This window comes from Alosa sapidissima, chromosome 5 (genome assembly GCF_018492685.1).
Source record: "Alosa sapidissima isolate fAloSap1 chromosome 5, fAloSap1.pri, whole genome shotgun sequence".
Lineage (NCBI taxonomy): Eukaryota > Metazoa > Chordata > Actinopteri > Clupeiformes > Clupeidae > Alosa > Alosa sapidissima.
In genome coordinates, this window is record NC_055961.1 from 7,442,456 (window position 1) to 7,468,503 (window position 26,048).

The 26,048-nt window shown below is 41.0% G+C and overlaps 3 protein-coding genes across 4 annotated transcripts in view; all 3 read left to right on the plus strand.

Moving 5' to 3' along the window:
* Nucleotides 1–4,925, plus strand: part of adamts2a (ADAM metallopeptidase with thrombospondin type 1 motif, 2a) — a 49,522-nt gene extending 44,597 nt beyond the window's left edge. Inside the window, 2 exon segments of the mRNA XM_042092084.1 lie at nt 568–642; nt 3,057–4,925. Of these exon segments, the coding sequence (XP_041948018.1) occupies nt 568–642; nt 3,057–3,865 (884 nt within the window). The 3' untranslated portion in view covers nt 3,866–4,925.
* Nucleotides 4,926–11,718: 6,793 nt separating this feature from the next.
* Nucleotides 11,719–14,553, plus strand: si:dkeyp-72g9.4. The gene is made up of 2 exons (XM_042093033.1): nt 11,719–11,932; nt 13,109–14,553. The coding sequence occupies exon 2, from the start codon at nt 13,111–13,113 to the stop codon at nt 13,984–13,986; it is 876 nt and encodes a 291-aa protein (XP_041948967.1). The 5' UTR covers nt 11,719–11,932; nt 13,109–13,110; the 3' UTR covers nt 13,987–14,553.
* Nucleotides 14,554–15,995: 1,442 nt separating this feature from the next.
* On the plus strand, nt 15,996–25,876 carry kiaa1191 (KIAA1191 ortholog). 2 transcript variants are annotated; one of them, XR_006031984.1, is made up of 10 exons: nt 15,996–16,167; nt 17,259–17,382; nt 18,664–18,756; nt 19,755–19,942; nt 20,729–20,849; nt 21,051–21,172; nt 21,458–21,558; nt 21,657–21,844; nt 24,598–24,922; nt 25,126–25,876. XR_006031984.1 is itself a non-coding variant. In XM_042093032.1 (9 exons), exons 3-9 carry the CDS (start codon nt 18,729–18,731, stop codon nt 24,807–24,809), a joined length of 960 nt encoding a protein of 319 aa, XP_041948966.1. In that variant the 5' UTR covers nt 15,996–16,167; nt 17,259–17,382; nt 18,664–18,728; the 3' UTR covers nt 24,810–25,876. The 2 variants fall into 2 exon arrangements, 1 of the variants encoding a protein (XP_041948966.1); XM_042093032.1 differs by having other exon boundaries at nt 24,598–25,876.
* The last annotated feature ends 172 nt before the right edge of the window (nt 25,877–26,048 follow it).

Sequence of the window (26,048 nt, forward strand, 5' to 3'; positions counted from 1 at the left end):
CGCGAGCAAGGCTGGGCCAAAATAGACATGAAGTCTATTTAATGCAAATGCTGAGCGATGCGGCAAGGTGACTGCCAATCGGAGTGAAGACGATCTGACGTACATTGCTTGATAGTTAATGGTGCGGTCAGGGATTTTACACAATTTCAAGCCCATAATATTTTTTGTCACAGATAACTCACAGATAGCAGTATTTCTGTATTAACAAATGAGAGGGTTTATAATTAATACAGTTAATGTTAATACAGGGTTTGTGCCTTTATATTTTGTAAAAGTTCTAAAAAAATCTAAAAACTCCAAAACATACGTCTGAGCTCATGTACGATCTATCTGCCAGCCACCTACTTGCTTCCCTAACTGGCCTCGTTTACCAGCTCATAACACCCACTAGGTGGTAAGTTGTTGGAGTTGTCATTGTCTATTGTAGCAAATGTGATTGTAGGGTTAATCAAATCCAAATATGTAACATATAGAATAAATCAGTATACGTAAGTGGTATGTAAATACTAACACAATCTAAAGACGACACATTCTATGTTCTATATGCTCTGCCCCCCCCCCCCCCAGATCACACAAGAAACTTCATAATCCAGTGGCTCTCCAGACCTGACCCGAAGGTTTCTGCGCCCAAGACCTCCTCAAGTAAATGTCCCCTGTATAACGGCCAGTGGCCCATGCGGAGTGAGCCTTTGCTGGCCTGGGTCCTTCCTCTCTGTGTGTTTCTCTGCCTGCGAGGCTCTCTACCCTGACTAACACCTCCTCCACCTCCTCCGTCTCCTCCTCCTCTGTTCGACCTCAGCCTGGAGGCTCACTCCTCCTTCTTCTGCTGACTCTCCTCCACCTCTCCTCCTCCTCCTCCTCCTCCTTTTTCTCCTTCTGCTGCTGCTGCTGCTGCTGCTGCATCTCCCTGATTGACACCTTGCAGTCTGTCAGTAGGAGTACCTGTGTTGAGTCAGGGGGGAGAGCTGGTTCTGTCGAGCTTTTCGGCCTTCGGATAAACTATTGGGAGTTTGTCCCCGTTCCGATGCACAGAGAGCCGATGCAGATTGTGACTGACTGGCTCACAGAGAGAGGGTCGTTTGAACTGGGTGTGCACTCCAACACCTGAGAGAAATGATGAAAACTGACAAGCTGTTGCTGTTATTTCACACTGTAGTGAAGTCTCTGAAAGGAAGGACATGAGCAATATTAAGCCGTAAAGACGTTCTTCTTCTTGTGGGGAAACTTAATATTTTTACATAGATTGTACTTGAACTTTGAAGCAAACGGTTAATGTGTATTTAGATCTGACAGGTTGGTTGAACCTATATTCTGAAATTTACCGCCAGTGTGAAAACCTGTACACACATATGTGCATTTGAGGGACAGACTGTAACTTTATTTTGCCATATCTCTTTTACAATCAAACATGTCTTCAACTGTATCTCTGTTAATAGCAGCCTTTATTCAAAACCTAGACTGGGCATTCATTTGAGAAACATGTAAAGGATATATTTACCTCAGTCCTTCTTTTACCCCCTTAATGAAATATTCTTTGCCTATACTTTGGAAAAATGAGCCAGACAAACATTGTGTAATGCCACCTCTTCAAGGTCACCTTTCTTTGTATGAAAAGAACAGGCAGCTATTCAAAGAGCGGATGAGTCTGTTTACACCAAATGCATTTTGCTGTATTATTGTGTATTATTGTAGCTGTATAAAATCAGAGGGCCTTTACTGAACAACATTACATAATGACTAACATTTCCACTCTTTAGAGAGAAATCTACATACATGTATATCAACTATATCAAATGATGATAACTATATTTAACTAAACGTCAACGTCTCTTGAAGATTCCCATGTTATATAATTATGGATATTCTATATTATCAATATTTTGTTGACCTCTGTCTGGACATTCATCTTGCCAGATTGGCGTGGAAGGACACTGGCATGAAAATGTGTAAAAAAAAAGGTTTGCTTATATACTAAAGAGCACTGTTGTAATTCTGCTGTCAGAATGAATTACTGTATGTAGGCCTAATCGTAAAAGTATGTATAACTTCTCTCATCTTGTGGTCATGATTTTATGTGTGGTGGCCATGAGACAACATTACAAACAGCATATTTTTGATATCACATGCGTTTTCTATATAGAACTGCTCCAGAATCAGAATCAGACAGGGTGGAGTGCAGAAAGAATCGAGTCCTCCACAAGATTTCTGTTTCTTAGCTGTGTCCAGTAAATGATCAAACTCTGCTCTTCTCTGTTTAAATGCTCACATACTTTCCCTTGAATGTCATGTGCACTGTGGCATAAGAAAATGTGCAACGTCTCCATCAGCCCCAGTAGTCTGGCCACAGAAGTTTAGTTTGTGCTCTCTGAACAATTAGCCCTCAATGACCATAATTATTCAGTTATCCAATTAGACACGTGATTGCTGAGGACTTTTCCAGCACATGGTAGAGCTATGTGGACACCAGCAGCATGCGTGCACACTGTGTGTCCACTGGAGCTGGCTTGCCCTTTTGATCTGTTAACCTTATGAAATTGAAATGCTTTGCCAGATTCTTTTGATAGAATGTTCGCTTCTGATACAGGCACTACCGTTGCAATAGTAACTGAAATATAAGAATAGAGACCTTTCTTTTGAAACCTTTTGTCTTGTTTTGAGTTTTGTTTGAATCCATTTGGGATCAACACAGGGCTTTATGATACATTTGCTCCAATGTGTGATGTGCGGTGTGCGATGTTCTAATTATGATTAGACGTTTCATGTGCACAAGGATTTTGTGCTTTCCTTGATTTCTTCTCATTAAGGTTTTGCAAGGTTTCTGAAATAAAAACAAGGGAAATATAACGCACAAATACGATTGCATGGGCTGTGCTGCTTTAATCTTTTTATCTTCTTATTCTCCCTCTCTCTCTCTCTCTCTCTCTCCCTCTCTCTCTCTCTCCCCCTCTCTCTCTCTTTCTTTTCCTCATTCACTCCTCTCAGTGTGCTCTCAATGCTTGGTCAGTTCTTTCCCTGACCTGTTCGTTTCTCTGACCTCTGCTGGTTTGTGTTTGCAGGGCAGCCCTGTAAGGGGGACAAGTCTGTCTTCTGTCGGATGGAGATGCTGAGCAAGTACTGCTCCAATCAAGTGTACAAGCAGATGTGCTGCAAGGCCTGCAACGAGGCCAACTACACCACCACCAACTGGACCAGGCCAACAACCACCACCACGCCAGTTCCGCAGACCAGCCCGCACACCACGTCCACCTTTCCGGCCTACGCGGAGGATTATTTTGATCCCACTGAAGACTATTTCCCCGAGGTCCCCATCACCAGTGCCCACAGGACCACAGTGAGCGCCACTGACCTCTTCAGTACAGAGGTGCACACTACGCCGAGCCCTACAACCACTTATGAGGAGACTACATTTCCCATCAGCACCGACACCGAATGGGATCCCGAATGGGACTGCACCACTCCAGGGCCAAGAACGACTTCCTCAGCTCCCAGGTCCTACGTCCCCACATCCTGGTTGGATGTGGTCAGGTCCTGGAGTCCTACCACTAAGCCTGTACCTGTCACTGTCGAGTCCAGAGGCGACTCAATCCCGCACCCTCACAAAAATACCAGATTGTTGGTCACAAGCGCACCCCCCACCACCCCTATGCCCCCGAAAGCAGAGGATAGGAGAGACAATAACTCTGTCGACGTGTCGTACAAGATTGTTGACGTCGACAACGAGGTCTCTCCGAATGTCTTTCTTCTCAGGAAACGACCTCACCCATCCCAAGAGAGAACACATAATAAACGGATTCAGCAGCTTCTGGCAGAGAAAAGGAGACAGGACTTGTTCAAACGATTGAGAAGGAGACCAGTGGTACAATAGATGTTTGCCATTTTATCACTTAGAGACTTTTTTTTCCAAATTGTAGTCATCGTGTCAAGATCACATTTCAGCTCTTTTGAGAAGATCCGTCGAGTCTTATGGCTACTGTTGTTCGTTAGCCAACCGCTGGCCCAGCTAAATCTAATGACTGCAACGTGGTTGAATTGAACAAGTTTTCATTGATAATAAAGACATGTTCACATTAACATTTACAGGTTAACAATGTTTGAAGGGGAAAGCCAGCTTGCAAATTTTGCACTTTTTTTACCTTTTTTACGGATATTTTGAAATATGCAACAACCCATTCAGTCAGAAAGAGTAGTAAGATTGTACATGTTACTTAAATTTTGACAGCACTATACAGTCTAGTAAACACACAATGCTCATACATATAGTCTAGACACAGTGAAACACATTTTGTCTCATGTTGTTTTCATTCAATCCAAAAAGTTAAATGTCCTATGATAGCTTTTTATAAGCAAGGCTGCTTATATCCTGAAAAACCCCAAATCTTTGCTATTGCACCCTGTGGAATGTTCTTTGCACATCTTTCTTTGCTGCTTCTTGATTATAGTGTAAGTAGCTCATCTGTGGTCTTGAGTTTTATACTCTGGCAAAAATCAGGTCCTCATGAAAATATTGTATTTGTTGACCAAAATGTTCCCAAACACTGAGACAATCTCCAAGCAACCCAAAATGTGGTATTAATAATTAATTAGTTCACAATGTTTAACATCTTTTGTAAAAACGACTTGCCATTGTTGACTTTGTACATATGGTTTAGATTTTTATTTTTATATTTATTGAACTGTCTTTTGCGTTATTTTCCCATTATCACTGCAGCTTACCTCAGAGTTTCCACTTTTGCTATGAAACAGCGGATTGCTTGATACTTTTACTATATGCAGGTGCTTGCAGCATGGGCAGCATTTCAGCGCACCTACTGAGAGCAACAGACCAGAGCCCGAGACAAGTATCTTTCACAGTACTCACGCCCTCTCTTAAAACAACAAAGAAGTGACTTTTTTATATTAATTTAATAAATTTGCAATTGAAATAATTGTTGGTCATTGTGTACATTATTCCAGATTTTATATTTGGTTAATATTTGTAAAATAACACAATGACTGCCAATATATACATATGTGTTTTTTCACTATTGTTCAACGTTGCAATATAACACAACACTTAATAATTCAAAAGAGGATGTGAATAGCACACTAACTACATCCTGGAATGTATTGTTTGCTCTGGCAGAAAAGTGCATGTTCTGCCATAAGGTGGCAGTATAGAGGCAAACTCTGGGTATGACATTTATTCTAGTGTGGCTGATGCTGTTACTGAGATTTGGAGCTGTCCCCACAAAATGTGAAGTATACCCATCTGATTTCCACAATTAGAGTCACCATCAAAAAGGTTGTTATTAATAACAAGACCAGTCAATACTTCAAATCCGTGGTTTTCTGTGATAGCTATACCTTTATATAATTTCTTATTTTTACTAGAAATATGTGATATCTTAGAGAACAATGGTTGTAATTACAAAGAGATACAAACCCTGTGGGCCACACTAGCAATGCAGTATGAAACCCATGACTGTAAAGGTCCACACTGAAGCAATGCAGTAGGGATTTCCTTTATTATTTAACAGCTGTGTTATTATTTTTAGCATGATCACAGTATTTACAAAAAATAACATGTCCTCTCCTCACTGTTTATATTGATTTGAAATGCAAACAAATAATTTATCCAGAAGAAGAATCGAAACATTTGGCATCACAGAGTTTGCAATTATTGCTTTACACTGACATTACATTGTGTGGCAGAAAACTCGTAACAGGGTGAACGGCACTTCTGCATTCGCTTTGAGGCCATCTATCGGCTATAACCGCACTATGTAAGTTTTCTGATCGGGTATAGCGGATCTAGTTCGATGGAATGAAACATAAGAAACTACAAATTTGACTTGATTCTGATGTCGCAATACATTATACTTTCTTAAAATCATGCAACATACTCTAGTGTCTGTGGACATCGTTATTTTCGAAGCCGGTGCTGGATAAACAAATAGCGTGCGTGCGACAGAGGAAAAGTGCTTTAGTGTTGCTTTAACTATTCTGCTGGCCTGAGTACCAAAACTGCCCCTGTCTTCATATTTTCACAGTCCCAAAAGACACAAAATGCATTGCTAATGCTCAATATTTCATGCAGTTATTTGGGAGAGAAAGAACCTTTTCCAGTGTGTTGTACCTTTATTTAAGCAAAGCCCTGCATGCATTAATATTTTACTATCGGTTTACTATTTGCTATTGATAGAAACTGTGTATACTATGAAGATACAGAGGTAAAAGGGTGTATTATGCAACTTTATTTTTGCAGCGTGAGACATTTTACTTTATTTTAAAGAACCTCCATCAAAAGCAATAACAGCTTAGAGACTACTTTCGGACTGTTCTAAAGGAATTCTGTGCTGTGCTCAATCTAAAATCAGTATTATGTCTTCTTATGCAACCAGGCTATTTATAAATCCTTCTGAAGGCTAGATTAAATTACATCCAAATCTAAAACGGCCTGAAAGCCCATGTCTTTGAGACCAAAATGGTTAGTCCAGTTGATGCTCAGACGCACCTGTGTGATGAGAACAACAAAAGCAAGCCTTCACTGGTTTAAATTAGACAAATAAATGGCACATGTCTGGAAAAAAAAATCACGTAATCAGTCGCACACACACAGGATTGTACATGTGAGTCCAAACAGATTGATATCAGGTCAGTTATGTGGCTGAGATTGTTGTCTTTGTCTTATACTTACATTGTGTGTGTGTGTGTGTGTGTGTGTGTGTGTGTGTGTGTGTATGTGTGTGCAGGGCTTCAAGCATTTATGATAACTTCCGGCACAGGCATTTTCCTTCCTTTAAGCCTTTTAAAGTGTGTGTGTGTGTGTGTGTGTGTGTGTGTGTGTGTGTGTGTGTGTGTGTGTGTGTGTGTGTGTGTGTGTGTGGGCTGATAGTGTGGATCTATACCTATGTGGTATATTATACAATACTTGAATACTGAACAATGCTGAATACTTGAATAGCACTATGCAGGTGTGGTAGATGGGACCCCACCCATCAGCAACGATAACTAAGCAACAATAACTAAGCTCAGACTTACTTCATATCAGCAACGATAATTCATATCAGCAACGATAACTAAGCTCAGACTTACTTCATATCAGCAATGATAACTAAGCTCAGACTTACTTCATATCAGCAACGATAACTAAGCTCAGACTTACTTCATATCAGCAACGATAATTCATATCAGCAACGATAACTAAGCTCAGACTTACTTCATATCAGCAACGATAACTAAGCTCAGACTTACTTCACATCAGCAACTATAACTAAGCTCAGACTTACTTCACATCAGCAATGATAAATAAGCTCAGACTTACTTCACATCAGCAACGATAACTAAGCTCAGACTTACTTCAGGGACACATTTCAAGACCTGATTTACCACAACAGCACATTCATATAGCCTACCACAGGTGCTTGCAAACGGTTAAAACAGACTCGAGCCCCCTGCTTGCCACCGGCCTCTTACATTTTACCCTTGAATCATCTTCTTTCCTCTTTTTGTCCATCTGCTCTTTCATTATTTTGTTTGTCTGGCTATATTGGAATGTCTTTTGTATCTCTTGTAAGCAGAGGTGGGCACAAATACATCAAAAACTATTTTGTTACAAACTACAAATAGCTCATAAAAAAAGTAACAAAATAAAATACAAAATACTGATGTGAAAAATGTATTTAATTAGTAATTAGAAAATACAAAAAATACCCAAACAATAATCATGGTATACAAACTTTTAAAAGAAACTACAAGGCATATTATTGAAAACCTATCCCCAAGAGACAAGACAAACTATTTTCTGATTGGCAGGCAGGAGCCTATTAATTCTGTACATTGGCGCTCCTATGAAGTAGATCTGGTAAAATAAATGTAATCACCGTCCCATGTCAATGTAAACGATGATTGAACTGACAACAAGCAGGCTTCGCAACAGTTTCGCAACAAGCAGGCTTCGCAACAGTAAAGTGATAAAGTGAAATGAAAGTAGTACAACAAATTTCACAGGTCGGCCTCTTTAAACTGAACTGCATTTCCATTTCCTTTTTGTGCTATTAATGCATAACCTGACTCTCGCCAGATGAATTTCGTTCTGCCTAGGTACTCAAGATCATAGGGTCAAAGGTCATGGTCATATGGGGTCAATGTCCTAATGTTCTCCCTCAGTATCGTATCTGTATCGTTTTCAAATTTTAGTCGTGTAGCACTTGACACACCTGACAATTCAAGCTCCTGAAGTTTTTACATTTTTAAAAAGATTTTGTTCTAAGGGGATGATAAAACAGAAAAGACAGATCTAATGCTTTTAAGTTGTCTACATGGTGACATAAGATTGACACAAAAAAAATGGGTTTACACCCCATGTTGTCCTTGCAAAGGGGTGATAAGGTTGACTTATCTGGTTTTTTTCCAACCAGAGGGGATTGTAAAAGAGAAAAGTTGGATCTATCACTCCTAAGTTGGTCACAATGTGGCATACTACTGCAAGAAAAATGATAATGGGTTTACATTTCATGCTGTCGTTCCAAAAGGATAATGAAATTGGCATGTTTATGGGCAAATCGTTATTAAGGTCAACTTGGGATCTAAATATAGGGAATTGCCCAAGGGATCCCTCCGGGCACCCTCCCTGTTCTTATTGAGTAACTCCTAGGCAACAAGAAACAGCAAAGAAAAAAGCTTTAACCGACAAAACCAAGATCACCAAAATTCTGGCCTTCGGCTCCTGGACACCTCCTGGATAAGCCTACCCTATTAAGTATATAAGTATAAGTATATATACTCTTTTGATCCCGTGAGGGAAATTTGGTCTCTGTATTGTCGTGAATTAGTGAAACACACTGCACACACAGTGAGGTGAAGCACACACTAATCCCGGCGCAGTGAGCTGCCTGCAACAACAGCAGCGCTCGGGGAGCAGTGAGGAGTTAGGTGCCTTGCTCAAGGGCACTTCAGCCGTGGCCTACTGGTCGGGGTTCGAACCGGCAATCCTCCGGTTACAAGTCCGAAGTGCTAACCAGTAGGCCATGGCTGCCCATGTTATTGTCATGTTATAGGTAGTATATTTAACTGAGTGATGAAAATATGTTGCTTATTTGAGAAAAAATGACAGATTTTTCTTAAGTATTTAAGTATTTGAAATACTCTAAATACAATCCTTCAAAGTATTTTGTTACAAACTACATTTGATTTTTTCCAATCCTGCAAAATACAAATGACAAAATATATATTAAATTAATTAAATACATATTTCAAATACATCTACAGTAATTAAAATACTGCCCATGTCTGCTAGTAAGACTACACCTTAACTCTGTCCGACTATCTTCCTTTAGCTACAAGTCTAACTATCTTACTGACAATAGAGAGAATCAGTGCGTCTGCTACATGAACGGGTAAATGGATGATGTGTAAAGCTTCCCTGTGTGTTGAATTGAGAATCCCTGTCTTGCGATATAATAATGCAAACATGCGACCATTTGAATTTTCTTTCATCAGCTGTGGGCCTACTTGTCCCTACATCACACATTGAAAGGTCACCTTGGTGTCTAATTAGCATGCCCTCAACAACACAAAACACACCCCAGGATGCTCCAAGAGAGACATAAACAGCCTCCATCAGACACTGGAGTGAGGTGAAGCTGTCCAAAGACAAAAGAACCTGCTGGCACTGATTTCATTATTTACCTACTCATACCACCACTACATTATTTGTCCTCATTCATAATGAAAATACAGACTGTACATCAAAGACATCTTCAAGGTTATTGTTTATAAGGTATAACGTTGCTAAATTAAATAGTTATTGACAGGGTAGGAATTTCACGGCGGCCACGACGTAGCCCCTTGCGTTGGCCGTGATGCCCCTTTGAAAATCAGAGGTTTACAGGCCACGGTGGCCTTGGTGCCCCCTTCTTTCAATATTCTGCTTTGCGTCCTACTAATAGCGTAGCATAGCCTGTGGTCTGTCAAAATAATCGTAGCATTCACAGCGAAAATTAACTTAGTCTTTTACGCAGTGGAGAAAGTGACAGCGCAAGAAAGAAAGTGCGTCACAAGTCTTCTCAGTTGAACTACTTGCGAAGTAGCCTACTCATCATCACACAGACATCACAAGTATCACATGAAATAGCTTTTTTCTCATCTTTTAAATGATGTTAGCCGATAATTGCTGTGTTGAACGGTTCGCGAGAAAAGTAATATAATTCAATTTAATCATACATTCTACTGAAGGTTTTGCGTCCATGATCTCCCTACCCATTCATCTCTTATACTTCACGAACCCTTCTTTAACACATGACAAACCATATATCAGAATAAACAGCAGACCTTACCGAACACAAAGGTGTAAAGCAGTCCCCTGTACAGTTAGCCGTTCCAGAGTAATCCAGTTTTGAATTTGCAGTAAATTTCGACATGCATGGATGTCTCCAAATTTGGGCTTTAAGTTTTACAATGTGTTTAAATTGTTCCACATGATTTCATAACGGGCCAAATACAAAATAAATGTTCGCTTAGATACTGGTAAATCAGAGGACAGCTGACTAAGAGTTTGTGAAAGTAGCCTTAATGATCACAAAATGCTAAGCATGCATCTAGGCTATTTGAGTTTCTTAAAGCTGAGCTGTGCTTAAATTGTTCAATACATGATTTCATAGCAGGCCAAATATAAAATAAATGTTATATATAGCCTAGATATCTGTAATTATTAGATGATCAGATGATTTACAGTTCTATGTAATATGTCATGTTTCATGTTTTTGTAATGTTTCATGCAGTGATACAGGTCTACTGCAGTGAATAGGCTAAATACAACTTTGATCATTTTTATATGCTACTACTGTATAGTTAACTTTGGCCTTTGTGCCCCCCACCAAATATGCCCAACTGAAGGCCAAGTGGCCTTGCCCCCAGAATGGTGAAATTCCAAGCCTGGTTGTTGAAGTGTGTGCTTATGCCTTAATAATCTGACCTGTGTTTATTTTTACCCTGCCTTCTCTGATGTCTCTCATGAGAGTATAACTCAATGTAGGAGTATCCTGCAATTCATTACCCAAAGTGTGAAGAGTGGTAATGAACTAACAACATTCCCTCTCTATTTGCAGGAACACTTAATATTTCACACTTGTGTTTCTCCAACCTTCTGTATCCTCAGTCTGACTGTTTCTTGTGGATGAAGATGAAGGGGCATTCTTGGGCTCTATTTGGCTGGTCCTGCAAAGCTAAATAAAATGGAGGGACCAAATAAATTGAGTGAGACGTGTTGCTGTGTTAGAGTAACACAAGTCCGATTTGACAGTGTTGTGGCCATTTTCCTCTCTCCCTCCCTCCTTCCTTATCCTCTCCTCCTCTTCTCCTCCTCCTCTTCTCTTGCCCTTCTTCCTACCACTGCCTCACCTCCCACACTCCTCTCAGTGTCTTCACCTCCTCTCATCTCTCTCTCTCTCTCTCTCTCTCTCTCTAATCCATCCATTAAGCAGTGCTCCCTTTCTCCACACCAACAGAAACCCACTCGGCAAATGATTGTGCACGGCCACAGGGATGGGAATATGAGTCCTATTTTTAGCACCAAGGGAGGGATGAGGGAGGAGTGAGAGAAAGAGAGAGAGAGAGAGGTGTGCAAGAGAAGGAAAAACACAGAGATAGAGAGAAAAAAACAGATAGGGAGGGAGAGAGAAAGAAAAACAGAGAGAGAGAGGGAGAGAGAGAAAGAGAAAAGATAGGGAGGGAGAGGGAGAGAGAGAAACAGAAAGAGAGAGAGAGAGGACGGGAGAGAGAGAGGACGGGAGAGAGACCTCATCTTCATCATCCAGAGAGCCTGAGTGGTGTGTGGAGACTGGAGTGAAGGGCAGACTCTGGTGTGGCAGCAGAGGAAGCAGCAGCCAAGGCAGACGCTCCTCGCTCTCTCTGGCAGCAGACACCCAGCGCAGCCCAGCCCAGCGCAGCGCAGGTGGGGGCATTTGCCGAGCACTATGCACGCACACAACCTTGAGCTAATCACAGATCCAGCACAAGGACCAGGCACAGCAGCGCAGCAAGGGTTAGATCATATCATATGCCTAGGGGTTAGTTTGAGTGCATTTAGACATGCACAAACCCATTCTCTGGTCCTTGCATAATTTGTAACATAGACTGGCGTTAGTGCATATTGGTGTCAAATGTATGTATACAACGTAGGCTGTGAGTGCAAGTAGCTGTGCACGATGACTGCGCATGCTGTTTATAGTCAATTGTGCATTTATACATAAGTACAGCATACATTGCATGTATTGTATTGCTGTTGTGCTTTTACATCTCTTAACAATTTGAATGCATGCTAGTTTTGCAATTTGAGGACTGACCCCAAAATTCAGTTTACCTGTAACGTGAATGTTTATGCGTCTGCTGTGGCTGTGAAATACACTTTTACAGTGTTAGATTGTAGATGTGTTACAAAACCAAATATTCATCTTTAGAGTGGGAAGTTGGATCGAGGAATGGAGGCGAGGTTGTTTACACTGCTCCTCATAATGGAGTGTGTGTGTGTGTGTCTTTGTGTTTGTGTGTGTGTGTGTGTGTGTTTATGTGTATGCGTATGCATATGCATGTCTTGTCTTGTGCATATACATCAATATTTGTGATTGTATTTTGTCATGTGTTTGTGGATGTGTGTGTGTGGATGTGTCTATGTGTGTCTGTGTGTAAGCACAGATATATATATCTTGATTCTGCATTTGTGACTGTGTTTTTGCTGTGTGCGAGTGTTCTGTGATAGCACTGTAATCTGAGAACACTCCGACACTCCGAGGTATAATGGGAAAGACGGTTGCCATGGAGACAGGCTCAGGCATATTTTCCCGTAACCTATTTCTCATATTACCTGCATTGATTGTTTTTGTGCTGCTGCAATTACTTTGATACAACATGGAGACAATTATTAGAAACCAATGCAATGACGATCGGTTAGATTGTGGGTGATAAATAGTTTAGTGGTTTACAAATAATTAAAGATGCTTCTTCTTTTTGTTTATGTGTGAATGTCTCTTCATGGTGTTTACATGCGGGGGTGTGTTCTGCACGATCTACATGGATGTGTGTGTGTGTGTGTGTGTGTACGTCACAAACATTCCTCTTCGCCATCAAGCAGTCATGCGGCCCAGATCTCGGCTCCTTGTGAAGAGGGGATTGCCCACCATCAGGGAGGGATATGAGGAGATGGTGCAGGACATGAACCAGGCCAACAGCCAGCACACACCGCCCAGCACCCAGCCACAGCAGTCTCTGTCCACGCAGGACTACCTGCTCTCTATCTGCCAGCTGGCCAGACCCACCTTCCCCTTGCGGGAACCAGATTGGGACATCCTGTCCATGGCGCCAATGGACATGTCCAAACCGTGCCCAAGGCTTCACAGACTCAGACGCAGAGACGCAGTGTGTCCCGTGTCCTCCGTCTCTACGGCGCTCACACAGAGGGAGAGCCAGGGAGAGTGTAGTCCCCCTGAGCCAGCCAGCGTCAGCTCCACTCCGAGCCCCATCACCGTGACCTCCGATCCGCTGGAGTACCTCTACAGTAACGGGGGTGCGGAGTGCCCGCAGGGGCTGGAGGGGAGAGGAGGACGCTCTCCGGCCACGTGCAGGCCACGCAGTGGCAGCTTCCCACGTGTCTCGTTCCCCCCCGACGCCCGGCGCAAGAGCAGCTGCCCCGAGCTCCGCCTGTCCGCGTCCACCAGCACCGTCGACGACACCGCCGCTCCTCCCGCCACGCTGATGCAGCGCTCGCCACTGACCAAAAAGAAGCAGAGCGGCGACCGCGGCGACCGCGGCACCTCGAGCCTCGCCCTCGTTGGAACCCTCAGCAAGCCCCACAGCACTCCTGCTGACTGGAGAGGGAGCAACAGCCGAGGCAGCAGCAGCAGCAGCACGGACAAAAACAACATGGTGTCACACTGGATTGCCGAGTGCCGGAGCGCGTGGCGGGAGGCCATGATCCACGCCTGCATGCTGCCTGCTCTCGTTGAGAAGTGAAGATGCCCTGGAGCAACTCTCATTAACACAAATCTCAACAGGATGACACACCTACACTTACACGGTGTACACTGCAAAATGTATCATAAAGACAAGTTAAAAATGTTTACTCTTCTATGTTACTTTAGGTATTTAGATTTCTCTTATAATTGAAACTAGATGCCATTGTAACAGTGCCTGTGAATACATAGATCAGAGTTGAAGTACAGAGTTTAGAGTTCAATTGCATTTTACAGCAACTCTGTAGTTCTACAAAAATTTGGTATTGTATTTATTGCTTGTTTTGATTGTCCATTGTTTTATATGGTTGGGAATGACAAATAGCCTATATGATATTAAACAAGCAAACAAACAAAAAATGAGAATAATTTCAGCTTGTCTCAGGTGAATACAGTGTATAGGCAGTGTTTTGTAAGATGCCTTTGCGATGTATTCCATATTCTGTGTTCTATGGTGCAGAATAAAATTTTATTGTGAGAATAAAGTCACACCTGTGAGGGTGGTTATTATATCTTCCAGGTATCTCCCACAACTATAGCATCTTCAGTTACAAACAAGCATTGTAAATTACAGGCGATCTGGTTAATAGTCCAGCCTGAAATGGCAGGCATTGACCCTGACCTTCCGCTAAATGCTAAGATATACGCAGCATGTTGTCAGTGCTACCAACTGAGTACAGCAGCTCCCTCTAGTGCCAACGTCCAGTGGTTCAGTTCACAACTGAGCGCCATTTGCCTACAGAAGGCCTCTTGATATGCTATCAGCCTACGAATAAAATATCAGCGCAGTGATGTTTATTTCTTATCTCAGAGATAGGAGAGAGTCAAACTGGTAGTTCTTGGATAAAAAGCCAGCAGAAAGAGGAAGTCATTAATGATAAGTATAAGTATAAGTATAAGTATATATACTTTTTTGATCCCGTGAGGGAAATTTGGTCTCTGCATTTAACCCAATCGGTGAATTAGTGAAACACACTCAGCACACAGTGAACACAGTGAGGTGAAGCACACACTAATCCCGGCAGGGATGGATTACTGCACGGGCCTACCGGGCCCAGGCCCAGGGGCCCAAGGGGTAAGGGGCCCTGACGCCTAAGCCTTTGCATGGAATCATTGCCTCAATATCAACAAATCATGATGTATGCTATGAATCTGATTGAATTTAGTATTAGCCATCCCCAAAATGCACCAGAATACAGGAAATCACATCAAACAAATTAAAAATGTTCCCCCTAAACCCCCCCTCTCCCACATATATGACAATTAGTGCCTGTTGAGATCTTCTTGGGTGTGGTCATAGTGTGATTACAACTGTATTTACATTTGCATCAGATATATCATAGAAAAGAACATGGTTACACACAGTGCAATGCAACAGATCATTACACTTGATAAAAGAATGATTTGATCAAGTAGATGATGGCCATGACATTTGCAGGAATTATTTCCATGTAAGTCAAAGATAAGGTGTGTGTGTTTGTGCCAATACCTACTCTGCTAGAACAACTCGTTCATGGAAGAACATTATTTTACACAGTGAAACAACAATGTTACTCAGAAACCAGAAATAGTCTTTTGATGTTATGGCCTATTTGACATGCATATATTGGCAATATGTTTTCTAGATGTTAAAACTGCCTGACAAATCTGACTTAGAAAATGGATGATTGATTTCTTATCTAGCCCTTCATGGAGAACTAAACTGCATAAACATCTGTTTTACAACAGATTGTTTCCAATGGAATCTCTGGGTGATCTTAATCGCTACCAAACTACCAACACATCGCAATCTCCAGTTGATATTCCTATTATACTTCTGATTTTCTTTAAATAATTTTCTTTGACCCTAATTATCCATTTAGATCGATAGCCGTCGGGCGACCATAATAAAGGCTACATGAAAAGATACAAAGTTAATAATAATAAGTTACATTGTAACTATTAGGCGTTTCCGACAAATTGATAGGCTACATTTTTTGACTGACAGCTCAGACTCGGTTCTAAGTTACTCACTACTGCCACCCCTTTTGCCCATGTTTACGGGAAGACATGGCAAAGACGATGTTGTCATCTTTTCTGGCTTTTCAACTAAACTGTCATTTCGCGCAGTTACAAGTGTCTTTGACAACCATGAAGGATTGTTAACCTCTTTGCAGGTGGAGCAGCAACAAGACCACATCAGGTAAAGAGATAGGCGATTGTTTGCACTACTTCGTGTCCTTTGCTAGATTAGATAGCTTATCTGCTCGCGCTAGCAGGCCAACTGGCTAACTGTTGACCGTTGTTAATCAGCTGATTTTATTCAGTCGGTTTTAAAACGTTGGATACCATAGGTAGTACACTATCGTTTTAAAGTGACATAGTTTGTTATCATTATGGTTTCTTCTGTATGTTGTGTCTAGCCGTCTAACGTAGTTACTGCTAGAGGGTAATGCTAGTGATATTCTACCTTAGCAAGCAAGTGTATTGTTAGCTTTGTTAGCCGCAGCAACAGCTGTATCAACGCCATTCATTGTCATTGGCTGGAATCGCTGGCCTGAAAGCCAGTAATGGTATCACTTCAAATCAGACTAGACTAATACGGTGCACTTTTTAGCACGCATATTCTTGACCTAAACGTTCGAACACTGTTTGTATTGTTCATGGATATCACAGATATTGTTTCATACGTTGTGCAGCCATAGCAGAAGAAGGTATTATGTAACAGCATTTTCTTCTGCCTTTAATCCGTGGAGATGTCCACAGTTCCCGTTTGTCAAGACGCAGGATTGGCTGTTGTCTTTTTTTAGTTGTAGTGACACATAAACGCTGCAAAAACTTAATTTAACATTACCTTGACGTTGCAGTCTCACCAAGCCATTGATTTCCCAACATTTATTCATGACACATTACAGGGCATATGCAGCATGCTGGGTAGCGGCGTGGCCTGTGCTGGAAATGTCAAAATCCAAGAAAATAATGAATGAAAAACTGAAACGTAGTGGGTGGCACCCAATTTCTTTAATCTGAAACAAGGCATTCCTTTATCATCATGATGAAAGAAATTTGTCATATTGTTTTAGATGTGTCACTAGAATAGAAATTGTATAATAACTATTTGGCTTGACCTAAATATCCTGTTTTTGCTTTGAACCTTAGTGCAAGCTGCTTGGTAGGACTTAGTAGCAGGTTACATCATCTCATCAAATAAGGAGAGCAGGTCCTTCTCTTGTGTTGTGTGACACTGGCTGGGTCTCTGGATCACCTTCCCTGTACTTTTTGGTTCTTTTCCAGCTCATCCTCAGCCAGTGCTCCTCCTGATCTCCCACAATGCTCCATGCGCAACCCCCACTCTCTGTGAGTCAGCAAGAAATTCCTGTACTTTAGCAGTGGAAATTACATCCTGGCCTTACTCTCAGTAAGTATAGTGCACAGTCAAACGTATCATGGTGCCTGAAAGCAGATAACAAGAAGTTATATCAATTCTGTTCCACATGTGTAGCCCGTGTTAACTGTGTTTGGATGTACCATTGACCATGATGCGGTATTCAACTACACAGATGTTCATATTGCTGTTACACAGGTTTTATTCTGTTTTTCTTTCAAGCTGTTCAGTTGTGGTTAAGTAAGAATCTCCTTTTAGAAAGCAGTATTTTAGGATCTGTAAATCGTGATTGTGAAGGTAGAAAATGGTTCCAAAAGTCAAAACCCTTTAAACATTATCTGGTGATATAACAAGTAAAGTTAAGTGCTCAGTTAGTGAATCAGGAATTTTGAACACCATCCAGCAAACTGGTAAATGTGGAGGACCTTTGGATTGCTTATCGACCTTCGTAGTAGAGACCCGTTTCATTACTGTTTGGTTCGTTTTTTCCATGTAGAAGGAAGAATTGTTCCACAGTAAGCTTATTGTTATGCCAGACATGCATAACACAGCACACTAAACTTATGAGTGTATTTGCTTATCCTGTCTGTCCACACACATCCTGTTTCACTGCACACTGTCTATCAATACTTTTTTAAAAATCCATCAGTTGCCAGTACAGTAGACCTTAGTGTTGGGGCACATTTAATTATAGTCGATTAATGCCAGGGGTTGAAACTGGCATTTCAAAATTATTAAAGTTTCCACTTTTTATTTGTAGTTAAATAATAATATAGTAATAATTGATTATAATATTATAATAATGTTATTCAACAGAAGGTAAGACCAGAATAACTATGCTACCTTTTAGAGTTCAGACAAGAGCAGGTTTGCACATCTCCGTTGGCTTGAAAGGATAGAATATCCAGGATTTGAAAAACATGAACAGTAATCTAATTTGGAATTGGGTGGTTTTAGGGCTTTGACATTTTCATTCACACAGCTTGCATCATAGAACATCCCGGTAGAATGACTTAGACCAGTTTACAGTCAGTACATCTTGATTGTTCGTGAGTCAGTACATCGTGATTGTTTCCAGACAGAAATCTGGTCAAAATGACTTCTTAATGACTACATAACCTTTTCATTGGGGACTAGGTGTTACCATTTTATGAAGCAATATGTGTGTGGATTGAACACAATAATATTATGCCAGATATAAATGTATCATCATATTTAGTGAGCATTGTAATGTTCTGTTGCAAATACATGTACTGTGTTTGAGTGATTTGTTGTGTATGTATCATGTTAATTTTGATGTAACTGATTCAACAGGTTGGTCCTACTGATTGACCTACTTCAGTCTCAGCTGCCTATTGCATTTCTTCACAACTGAAACAATGGTATCAAGATCAAATGACTTTCCAGGTAGGCATGGCCACGGTTGGACCGGTTAGACTGTATGACCCAAGGTTATGGTTATGGGATTTGGCAGATATATATATTATATTCATTTATTGTTTACCATAGTTTGTGACATGCTAGTTGTACTCATTTAATGATGATCAAAGCTTGTCCCTATAACTCCTTGATCCTTTTTTTTTTTTTTTTTTCCAATTTGTAAAATCAAATCTGCATTCCATGCTGTAAAGCTCCTGCTGCCATCCTTGGTGTGCTAATAACAATACTCATGCTAATTAAAGCAGAATTGTTTTAAAACTAATTTGTCATTTTAATAACCTGACTTGCCTTTGTTTCATTCTATCCACATAAGGATGGTATGGCATGCATGAATACTATTTTTTGTTATTAGTAAAATGTACGGCAACCAGTGTATTTGGGGCAGTTCTGTAAAACTTTTCATATTCTGTCTAGTTTTTGTCCAAATACTGTAAACAGTACAAGCCTCTCTGATGTAGCAGTTAAACATTGAAAACAGTACTCTGTTTCAGTGACTAACCAGCCTTGCATGTGTTGAACGGTTAATGTTTCGACTTTGTCTTGTGTGTACCTTTTCCACAAGAGGTATGGGCAGTGTTTTGATAATAAGTATATATAATATATACTCTTTTAGTCCCGTGAGGGAAATTTGGTCTCTGCATTTATCCCAATCCGTGAATTAGTGAAACACACTCAGCACACCGTGAACACACAGTAAGGTGAAGCACACACTAATCCCGGCGCAGTGAGCTGCATCAACAGTAGCGCTCGGGGAGCAGTGAGGGGTTAGGTGCCTTGCTCAAGGGCACTTCAGCCATGCCTACTGGTCGGGGTTCGAACCGGCAACCCTCCGTTAACAAGTCCGAAGCTAACCAGTAGGCCACGGCTGCCCCGTTGACATAAGAATCTGAGAGAATAGCATTTTTTTTTTTAAGAACATCCAGGGTTGATGGTTATATTCATAACTGTTTTTTGTACCCCCCCAGCCCTGGAAGGGGGGCCCTCCGATGGCATGTTGGGAGGGATGTCCATCCCCAGGGGCATGGCCCGCCGTGCGATGAGCTATGACGAGAGCCTGGAGGGGCCCATGTCCCCTCTCCCATCGGACATCAACATCAGCAACCTGTGGAAGAGGCCCGTCATTCCTGACCGCAAATTCCAGCGACTCGCTGAAGTTGGTCCAATTCCCTCTGTACATTCACTAAAAGCTATATTTGTCAGAATTATGTGATTTAATTATGCTATATTAAATTATGTTATCTAATTTTCTTTAGTAAGGAAATTAATTTTCCTGCATTTGATCATGTGGGATTTAGTGCGAGTAATCTTTGGCAATGTTCACTTTGGCAGCTGAGTTTTGAGTTATTTGCATATCCAATTAAAAATCTGATTGATTTTTATGATGCTTGCCTTGCGAAATTTTTGGAAAGTTGATCTGGCCATCATTCCAGATGATGCGGTTTGAAAAGTGGTTCTAATTGGACATCTGGAGAGGTCTTTCAGCCTGGCCATAGAAAGGATGGCTTACAGAAACTCTTATTTATTTGTACCTTTTGGTCCAAGGCAAGCTTTGCTCTCACTATACTAGGCACCGTTTCACTGGCAAGGCTATGCCTTTCATCAGAGGCTAGTGATTAAAACAAAAGCCCAAAACCTGAAATAACATTACATCACTCTGAACAGTTGTTTAATTGGAGGCAAAATTAAACAGCCAGATTCTCATACTGCCAGCTGTTTCCATATGGCCAACTCAATTCACCAAGTTTATTTACATGTCTTGAACACCACCATACAGATGTGGTATGCTTGTTTACAAATAACACTGTGGATAGACAATTCCGGAGCTTAGACATATAAACAAAAATAAACAAAAATTGAATGCAGTTTGAACATAGCCTTTGATCTATAGTTGTAGTGATTTGTATGCTTGTAGTAACAATGTTTCCTTTCCCCCATTTAGGAGGATGAAACAGGAAGTGTGCTGACGCATACGCCCTCTGTTGATGTGGAGTCTGCCAGACCTCTGGTTCCAGTGGTGAAGGCCAAAGCCTCCTCTGTCCTCATGAGTTCCCTTATTACCAGTAAGACGAGACTCTCACATGAACTCGGCACAGTTTAACATCACATTCATTTGTACAACACTTCCATGGAATATGCGGTGGTGGTCGTCATTATGAAATACTTTTTTTACCCAACTTTATGAGAATTCAATTTTAGGACTATGAAAAACAGAGACATTGATTTCAAGTTATGAGACTAAAGTCGTACATCTGGTCTTTCAGAGCAGACGCAGGAGAACATCCACAGGTTTGAGAAGCAGGCTGGTCTGACTGACGCAGGCTACAGCCCTCACAAAGGTCTGGTAGATGAGACCCACTATCACCGCATGGCTGATTCAATACACGTGAGTTGTCTACCCACCCTTTGTTCATGATTTCAGCTGCTCAGTGTGAGTGTGTGGCATTCATATGTTGATCCAAATTTTAAATCCTTCAGTAATAAGGGATAAATAACGTATGGTATACCCATCACAATATGTATTGTTTTATGTATATTTAATCTGAGACTCAAAATAGAGTGATATGTATTCTGAAGTTTAGGTTAGATTGTGTGGTTACATTTTTGTCTAGGTAAAAATTGAGTACAACTAATCTGACATTTCTGTCCTTTCTGGCTGTTTGTCTTGTAGAAGATGCACATGCAGAGTACTGACCTTAAAGAGGACAACCAACCATCTGCTCAGTCTACTCCAACCACCACTCCACAATCCTCCCCCAAACAGAAGCGCAGGTACAGAGCTTCATGTGCCATGCAACACAGGCTGAATGTTTAGCATGACATGAGAGGGGAAAATATGCATTGTATGTGTGTATGTGTGTGTGTCCCAGGAGCTGGTTCAGCAGTCAGGGTTCTGCAGCGTCCATCACCAGCTCTGATCTCAGCACCAGCTCCTCCAGCTCTAGTGTTGATTTGGGAGCTGGCGAAGGAGGGGCTGTGGAACGCTGGACCTTCTTTGGACCTCGCCTTCCTGCGCAGAAGCCCACCATAGACCCCAGCGCAGAGCCCACCGGTGCAGGTAAGCTTCCTCGTCCAACAGCTCTTTCTTTCAGTCTCTCTCTCTTTCTCGCTTGCTTTCAGTCTCGCTCAGTTCTCGCTCATTCTTTTCAAATTGAATTCAGTTAATTCATTATCCTTATATGGTCAGCACACATCAACAGGGGTTTTTGGACAGTTTCCCTTGTCTTATGGTAAAGTGTCTGAGAAAAGGAATGTAGACATCTCTATTATACAAAAGTAATTGAATCTAAGTAACTGGTAACAGCTTGACCTGTTGTCTTATTTAATGTGGTTGATTCTAAATGATTGATTAGTAGCAGTAGCTCTAGCAGTAATTGCACTATTTGCAGTAGTATAACAACATTCAATGTTATTTATGGAAAGTGCTGGTGTGGTCACAGACGAAATGGGGTGTCCCTGGCCTTGTCATCACTGCAAATGACCCAGGCTTGTAATGCAAATAACAGGTTTCCTTGTTACTGTTCAGGATGATAATTAAGTCTCTGTGATCCTTTCACTGAGATGGTTCTCATAGAGCTATTCATTCTCATTCTACAATTAATTGGCCATAATGCTGAAGAATGCTCCATTCACTTGAATGGGCCTTCCCAACGTTCGGCTAAGTATAACAGACCGCTGTTTTTCTATTTCACAAAGAGTCACATCGTGGGGAGTTTATTGTTTCGTTTTGGCAAGTAGCCGTGTAATAAGCGGGATAATGTATAGAACGCCGGTCATTATTGGGAAAATAAGTCCCTTCAGGGCAGAACAAGACCCCTCCACTGCGCGTCGGGGTCCGGTTCGCCCTGTCGGGACTTATTTTCCCAATAATGACCGGCGTTCTATACATTATCCCTTACATAGACCACACTTACAGACAAAGTCACTGTACCATTCGGTAACTCCTGGCATTTACATTGGTAATTAAATGACTGGACAGGCGTTTACCTAGCATGCCCTCTAAAAAAGCTATTAGCAGTGAGGTCACTTTTAAAGATTGTTTGGGGAACTTGGTGACCCCAAGATGACACCTTTGTCTGTAACTCTCCAATAGTGGTCCTTATGGAATTTTTTGCCTATCTTACCATCCTCCATACTGTACGTGGGGGCGAGATAACCATGGGTCTTTGTCAAAGCATGTTTGTTACATTTCCTGTTGATTAGAACCTTTTAATCATTGTTTTAACTGTAAATATAGGCATTTTCAACAAAGTACCTAGTTTTTATAGATATTCACTGACTTACAAATGTCAACAAAGTTTCTTTTTATTTAAATTTAGTGTATTCTCTTGTCTTTCTGGTGTTGAAAAATGACAAGAGGATTTAGCCTCTGTGTCACTTTATTTTCATACCTTCAAACCCAGTTTACAGACACTCTGATTAACTTAACAAAGTTGAAATCAGATGGGGAAATGCTTCAGATTTTCTAGGGGTGCCAATAATTGTGAGCAATGTGTTTTCTTTAAAAATATTTATTTCTTTATGAGATTTTCTTTTTTGGTTATGGTTATGGTTATGGGACTTTGCAGACGCATTTGTCCAAAGCGACACACAAATACAAAAAACAACATAATATTTAAAATATAACAGGGAACAGATTAGAATGTTGGTCAAACTATAATAAGGAGAATAGCAATAATAAACAATGTCAATTCAATAAATAGCCTAATAAAATAAGCAATGAAAATGAGGAGAAAAGCAATAATAAACAATAATGTCCATTCAATCAATAATATAAAAACAATGACATGGTAAGACTATATTAAGGAGAATATCAATAATAAACAATAATGTCAAATTAATCAACAGTATAACAAAATTATACAAACCATAACGCATAAGAAGCGCTTAAAGAACTAAGTGCATGTTGAACAGGAATGTCTTTAGACCCCTCTTAAACGACCCAAAACTACCACAGGAACGGAGAGCACTGGGCAACTCATTCCACCAGCATGGAACCACTCAGAATAAATTTTCTTCCCTTCAAGGGTGGATTTTTACTTGTTGTTTTCATTGTGAGAGTACAATGAATCGTCAAAAGATTATTTTTTATGCCTGTTTTTAGTTAACATTACCAAAGGTGCCAAAAATTCTGGAGGGTACTGTATACTTAGGGGTTTGCACGGCGTGTCATCAGATTTGGACGTTGCCATATTGGAGATACTCGCCTCATTAGAAAGCATTAGGCACTGAAGTAAATCCCTAACATCGTCAAGGAAAATGGTTAGTTATTGCCGTGTTTTAGGTTGTACCAATAGGTCAGACTGAGAAAAACATCTGGTGTAGGTATCGACTTCCAAAAGTTATTAAAAAACCAGGGAGAAAGGAGAATAATGCCAGAGGTTATCAGAGGAAGGGGGGGCGCTTGTGGTTGAACTTGGTACTTCGTCTCCCTCACCCAACTCATATGGATCTGCGCTGCCAATAAACTGTAATTTCTCGAAACATCGCACATTTTCTTGTGGTCCAAGTCCTGCCCTATATGCCTTTGCATCTTAGACGCATTTTGATGAGCTTTTCTGTTGTTTAGACACGGCTACAATCACGTAAGATATCCAAAGTGCATAATACTCCATTGTACTTCATTCACCGAGTATCGCCAATATGGCCGCGCGTGCTGGGTTACCATGGTTACCGGCCAGAACGTGACGTCCGTGCAAACCCCTAATATATAAATTCTGGAGGGTACTGTATACTACATATATATTCTGGAGGGTACTGTATACTATATATATATATATAATTTGATTGACCACTTCCTTGTCTCTGTAGCCCACTCAGCGGGGTTCGCATTGCAGTCCTACAAAGGAGCTCAGAAGCCGACCCCTATGGAGGTGATGAAGGCTCAGGCCACTCGGCTGGCAGAAGACCCTGCCAAAGCTCCCAAGATGGAGATCCCCACCATGGACGGCAAGAGGCAGATGACCCGGCCTCACAAGCTCAAGCACCGCGACATGAACGTCCTCACTCCCTCGGGTTTCTGAGCTTCTCTCTCTCCACCCCCTGCTGCCGCCTCATGTTGTGGATTTTGCTGTCCTCCTGATCCTCTTGCTATCATGTTGCGTGCATATATGCACTGTAGTATTCCCTCCCTCAGGTATGAGCTACACCAGGCGCGTAACTGAAGCGTTCCGTTCGCGACGCGTAAAATCCATTTCAGATGAATGGTCTATTTTTTTCGAACGTACGCCCCACTGTCACGTCTGGTGTAGCTACTTCTATTGATTATAATGGAAGCTAATTGTTGCAGCAGACGCAACGCGAACGGAACGCTACAGTTACGCGCCTGGTGTAGCTCAGCCCTCAACCCCAACCTCATTGGAACCCCAGTAAGCTGTAGGTCTGTCAGTGAAGTGCTCACAGTTCTGCCTCGCCGACGAACAGTAGCTGTTAGTAATTAAGTAAGTAATTAATGTGTTGTTCGTGTGTTGAAGTATTGCTGTTTGTGCCATTCTATTTTTATTAATTTTTTAACCTGCTTCTTCATTTTACCTTTTGTTGTAATTCTGTTTATAACACATTGTGTTTTAATGAGTCATTTGACATTTCCTTTAACATTCCTTATCTGAATGGTGCAGCGTTTTGTAATAATTTATGTTGTGTGATGCAACATTTGACGATCAACATTTTAATATGTGAGCTTTTTCATTTGAATGTTTATTTTTTTCCCCATTATTTCACAAGGGCCTCAAAAGCGATGAAACGGTTCCAACAAATTTCTGATGTCATACAGAGACACTCATTGTGATTGGTTTTCTCTGTCTGCTGACTGTTCTTATGGCCAACTATTCTCTGTGATTTTGAATCAGTGGTCCTAAAGTTTCACATTCTATCAATGAAGTTATTATACCTTGGAAAAAAATTAAAATAACAAGGGCATTACGTAATTTATTTTGATGTATTTAAGGTGTCTAGAAATTTTGTTTTCATTGGTCCAATATTTAATTTGGATTCCAGATGTTGAATGAATTTCAGCTCAGTGTCCTGAACACACGTGTACATACCTGAATAAAACAAATCCTAAGTGGATTATCTATGCTGTCATCAAAAACATGACATCTGTGTGTTTTTAAAAAATATATATTATTATTATTCAAGCAGACTGTAGATACTGTCTCCAAGACATGTCCAAGATCAAATTCACCACTTTCTATTTGAGGAAAACATCTCTGAAGTCTAAGGTTTGGCCTGTTGTTGCAGATATAAGAGACCAATGTAAATGT

Excerpts from the sequence above, each read along its gene's own strand:
- si:dkeyp-72g9.4 (XM_042093033.1), top strand. The coding sequence starts at position 13,111 with ATGCGGCCCAGATCTCGGCTCCTTGTGAAGAGGGGATTGCCCACCATC.
- kiaa1191 (XM_042093032.1), top strand. The coding sequence starts at position 18,729 with ATGGTATCAAGATCAAATGACTTTCCAG. Across the intron at positions 20,850-21,050 it reads CATGAGTTCCCTTATTACCA|AGCAGACGCAGGAGAACATC; the intron begins GTAAGACGAGAC and ends CTGGTCTTTCAG. Across the intron at positions 21,559-21,656 it reads TCCCCCAAACAGAAGCGCAG|GAGCTGGTTCAGCAGTCAGG; the intron begins GTACAGAGCTTC and ends TGTGTGTCCCAG.